This window comes from Portunus trituberculatus, chromosome 43, assembly GCF_017591435.1.
Source record: "Portunus trituberculatus isolate SZX2019 chromosome 43, ASM1759143v1, whole genome shotgun sequence".
Taxonomy (NCBI): Eukaryota; Metazoa; Arthropoda; class Malacostraca; order Decapoda; family Portunidae; genus Portunus; species Portunus trituberculatus.
In genome coordinates this window covers 25,336,690-25,341,689 of record NC_059297.1, presented here as the reverse complement: position 1 = coordinate 25,341,689, position 5,000 = coordinate 25,336,690, and the positions used below count along the sequence as shown (strand labels likewise).

General features: G+C 44.1%; 1 protein-coding gene across 2 annotated transcripts in view; it reads left to right on the top strand.

Annotated features, from left to right (window-relative positions):
• LOC123518198 (calpain-C-like) overlaps positions 1-5,000 on the top strand; it is a 76,139-nt gene that overhangs the window by 34,111 nt on the left and 37,028 nt on the right. For both annotated transcript variants that reach the window (XM_045278900.1, XM_045278899.1), the window contains exon 3: positions 2,287-2,356. In XM_045278900.1, coding sequence (XP_045134835.1) covers positions 2,287-2,356 — 70 coding nt within the window. The remainder of the gene's footprint in view (positions 1-2,286; positions 2,357-5,000) is intronic.

Sequence of the window (5,000 nt, the reverse complement as noted above, 5' to 3'; positions counted from 1 at the left end):
CCTCCGGTATTTTGTTTGCCTGGCCTCGTTTACTGTTAATTCCTTGGTGTTTGTTGCTATTTGCCTCGGCGTTCAGCTGATGACTGCTCTTGTGGTCCGCGGCGCAGGTGTGGAGTGGAGTTCTCCGTTCAGGTGTGCGCTTAAATTGTTATAGTAAAAGAGAGAGAGAGAGAGAGAGAGAGAGAGAGAGAGAGAGAGAGAGAGAGAGAGAGAGAGAGAAGAGAAGAGAAGAGAAGAAAAGAGAAGAAAAGAGAGAGAAGAGAAGAGTCAAACAGGCAGACAAAGACAAACACAGAAATAGAAAAACAGAGGTACAGACAGAAAAAAAAAAGACAGACAGACACAGAAAGGGAGGAGAAAATGGCAAACACAGAAAGACAGACAAAACAAATAGACGGGTAAAAAAAAACAAAAAAACACTCACAAACAAACATACAGACAGACGAACAATCAGTGCAAGTGCCAAACCTCATCAACTAACTACCTAACTAACTAGCAGGGAAGAAAGAGGAAAGTCATGTTCGTAACTGCAGGAAAAGTAAAACCAATTAGCGAGAAAAAAAAATGAAACACACACGAGGTAATTGAGCGACACGAAGGAAGGAACCAACGAACGAAGCATTTTTAAAGAGAGAAACTGCTTTGAGAGTCACAAGGAAGGGATCCATTTAAGAGGAACCAGTGTTGTAGGGGAAAAAGAAGCGTAGAGTAGACGGAAGAGATGCAGTGACAGTGACAGTGACAGTGGCAGAGTGAAAGAGTTAGCGATTAAGTGTGTGAGTTAGTGAAAGGCAGCGTGTTGTAATTAGAGAAAGAGAAAAGCAAGGAAGGGATGGATGATGGAGAAAGAGAAAGAGAGAAAGCGGAAAGCATAATTGTACCAAATCTTCGTGGATCAGTTGAGAGAGAGATAGAGATAGAGATAGATAGATAGATAGAGAGAGAGAGAGAGAGAGAGAGAGAGAGAGAGAGAGAGAGAGAGAGAGAGAGAGAGAGAGAGAGAGAGAGAGAGAGAGAGAGAGAGAGAACCACCAACCCTACCACACACAAAGATTAAAAAAAAAAACTAATGACACAGGAGAGAAAAAAAAATAAGGAAATAATAAAAAAGAGCCATGACTGATTTTTGAGATTCTCGCATGACAATCACACGTGTAATTAAAACCAATCACCATTATTACCTGCCATTACATTTCCCCTCTATCTAATCACCAATCATCATTACACACTATAACTGGCCCCATTTCTCCTCCCAATCATTATTATACTCCCTGTCATCATTATAATATCTTCCATCATTATTATTATTGTCATTATTGCCCTTTTGACTATCCCCGTTCCTCTATTCCTCGTTCCAGCCTCGTAATAAAAACCTTTCATTTCCTCGTATCATTGTTATCATTGCTTTCCCTCCCCGCCACTTTCATCAGTTCTCAGCCCGTCTCTCACTCCAGGAGACTCAAGTGAATTGAGAGAAATTAGGTGGTGGTCGTGGTGGTGGTGGTGGTGGTGGTGGTGGTGGTGGTGGTGGTGGTGATGGTGGTGGTACAATATTTTTTTTCTCAATGGTGTTTGATGAAGTGAAGTAATTTTTTTCTCGTCTTCCCCTCGCTCCTTTGTCGTAATTGTTTGGATAAGTTGGCTGGGTGGCTCTCTCTCTCTCTCTCTCTCTCTCTCTCTCTCTCTCTCTCTCTCTCTCTCTCTCTCTCTCTCTCTCTCTCTCTCTCTCTCTCTCTCTCTCTCTCTCTCTCTCTCTCTCTCTCTCTCTCTCTCTCTCTCTTTCCATATTTATTTGTTCATCTTCCCACGTCATCTTCCCTCCCTCCGTTTCTCTTTCTTTAATTTTCGTCTGCTTTCCCTCCCTCCAGTCTCCCTCCTCCCTCTCCTCCACCTCCCTCGTGACCTCTGACCCGGGGTGATGTGAAAGGCGTATTGTTGTTGACCCGCGTCTGTGACCTGAGAGAGAGAGAGAGAGAGAGAGAGAGAGAGAGAGAGAGAGAGAGAGAGAGAGAGATTTTCTTCTTCTTCTTCTTCTTCTTATTATTATTATTATTATTATTATTATTATTGTTGTTATTATTATTGTTATTATTGTTGTTGTTGTTGTTACTGTTTGTTATTGTTATTATTATTATTATTATTATTATTATTATAATTATTATTATTATTATTATTATTATTATTATTATTATTATTATTATTATTAGCAGCAGTAGAAGGAAAAGAAAATAGAGGCTATCCTGCACGCACCTTACTGTACTGTGTTCGTTCTTCCCTCCGCCACAGGACTTGGTGCAGAATCCAGTGTTCATCAGGGAAGACTCGCCTCACTTCGACATCGTCCACGGCAAGCTGGGTGAGTACTGAGTGACGGATCCTGTTCCCGCTGTACACGTATTCTTCTTACATTTTGGGTTTAGGTTATTTCTATCTGTATGTTTTCTCTCTATAATCTGTCCGTAAGATGCGTCAAGGAGCGGATTTTGTATTGTGTTCTTCTTGTCTTAGGATTTGAATTAATTTTATTTTTGTGTCTGTCTGTCTATAAGCTTTACGTGAGATGCATCAAGGAATTTTATAGTGGTTTTTACAGCATGTCCTTCTTGCCTTGGGGGTTCAAGTTAGTTCTCTCTTAAAGAAATTTACTAGTAAGATGAACATTATGCTTAAAGAAGATTTCCTCTGATTTTGAGAGAATTTTGTTATGTTTGTACAACTGGATTTTATTATTCGTAAATTTATGGAGAGTCCTGAAAATGTCCATATTATTGCCGAGCATTGATGGAGATGGAGATTCATACTTTTTCATGTTCCCTCTCTTTCTTTCTTCTCTTCGAAATTGGTGCCCTCGATCGTTTTTTTCCTGCCTTCGATCCCCCTCTGGGGCTCCCTTGCGTGGCTCATGTGTTATTCTGCTGTCTCTTTACTCATGTTATGTTTTCCGTATTGAGTCATGAAATTTGTTTTTGTCTCTCAAACGTAATGATTTCGTTGCCAAATAAAGAAGTGACAGTCTCATCCCGCCAGTGTTATGCTTCCGCTGCAGGCCGGTTTGGGTCATCTCTGGAGGTTTAGTTATTATGATTGCAATGCCGCCGCTTCTCCGTGTCACGTTCAGCCTGGCAGCCAAGGAGCAGGTGTCGTGGCTGGAGGCCGCCTGGTTGCACGAGGTCATGTCCTGTGTGAGTTTTTGCTTGGCGGGTGACTGGATGTGCGGTGTGGGACGTGCGGAGGACGGACGTCGGGACAAAAGAGAGGAAGCGGGCTGGACGCTTCGCTACGTCTCGGTCATCAACATGCGTGCGTGCAAGGCTGCGGTACGACATCAGCAGTGTCGCGGCTGCGGGTCTCTGGCCGCGAGATGAAGTAGTAACAGTAACACCAACAAACGCAGTACATTATTCTCTGACAACTAGAGCAAGGATCAATTAATGACATGTCTAAGCTCTCTTTTTTTGCCTCGCACGAATAATAGCGAAGCGTACTTTCACCGTAATTCTGGCTCACGTGAAATCTGGCGCGGCCCGATAGCTGGTGTGTTTTGTCCCTGGTGGTGGGCGTGGTAGGCGCGCCCACCTGTAATCATTGTTAATTATGTCTTCCTGCCGCTGTGACTAACCCCGTGATTCATGGCGGCGATCGGCAATGAAGTGTCTATTTTTTATTGAGAGATAAAACAGGATTCAGTTCCGCTGCTGCCCACGAACACCAGTCTGTATGTATGTGTGTGTGTGTGTGTGTGTGTGTAATTCACCTCGGTCACTTGCTGGTCACCCAGCCAGTCTTCCCCATTACGGAGCGAGCTCAGAGCTCATAGACCGATCTTCGGGTAGGACTGAGACCACTTCACACACAATACACACCGGGAAAGCGAGGCCACAACCCCTCGAGTTACATCCCGTACCTATTTACTGCTAGGTGAACAGGGGCCACATATTAAGAGGCTTGCCCATTTGCCTCGCCGCTTACCGAGACTCGGACCCGGCGCTCTCGATTGTGAGTGGAGCCTGTCTAACCACTACACTACGCGATGTGTGTGTGTGTGTGTGTGTGTGTGTGTGTGTGTGTGTGTGTGTGTGTGTGTGTGGGTGGGTGGGAGGATGGCTGGGTGGCTGTGGCTGTGTGGGGAAATACATGTAACTTCAAGTGTTTTCTTAACGGAGCCACAAGCCATGAACAACAGGAAGTCACATGATACATAAAACAGTATATATTTTGTTTTCAATAGTGTTGATCTATATATATCCTGATTCAGTAACATTTCTCTCTCTCTCTCTCTCTCTCTCTCTCTCTCTCTCTCTCTCTCTCTCTCTCTCTCTCTCTCTCTCTCTCTCTCACTCACACACACACACACACACACACACACACACACACACACACACACACACACACACACACACACACACACACACACACACACACACACACACACACACACGGCTGATGCATAACTACATGTAGAAGAACGTCTTGCATGTGTTATGCCCGGCGGATGATACACGTGGCGGCCATTAGCACTGGTGCATAACTTGAATCGCAACTCACGTACACACACACACACACACACACACACACACACACACACACACACACACACACACACACACACACACACACTGATGTTGCTTTGCTATTACTCCGTGATGGCGATGAAGCAAACTGTTGTGAAGCAAATTACGTCTAATGTTACGTCGACTTGAAATGAACTCAGCGTAACTTTTGGTGGGGACAACGAAAAATAAGAATAACAGAACAATAACAAGGCCAAAATGCGTCAAATTCTGTAAACACATCAATTAACTATTTATCATTTATCATTGATTCGCAAGAGTAACACAGTAAAGCCTCGCGGTCCTCATCATGCACAGGTAGCACAGGCAGGTGAGGCGTGCGATGGTTCCGTGAGTCACCTTGTCCATCCGGCCGTCCCTTCCTTCTCTGTTGTCTTGTCTTGTCTTGCCTTGGCTTGGCTTTTCTCAGTAGTTCTTGAGTCACATCTC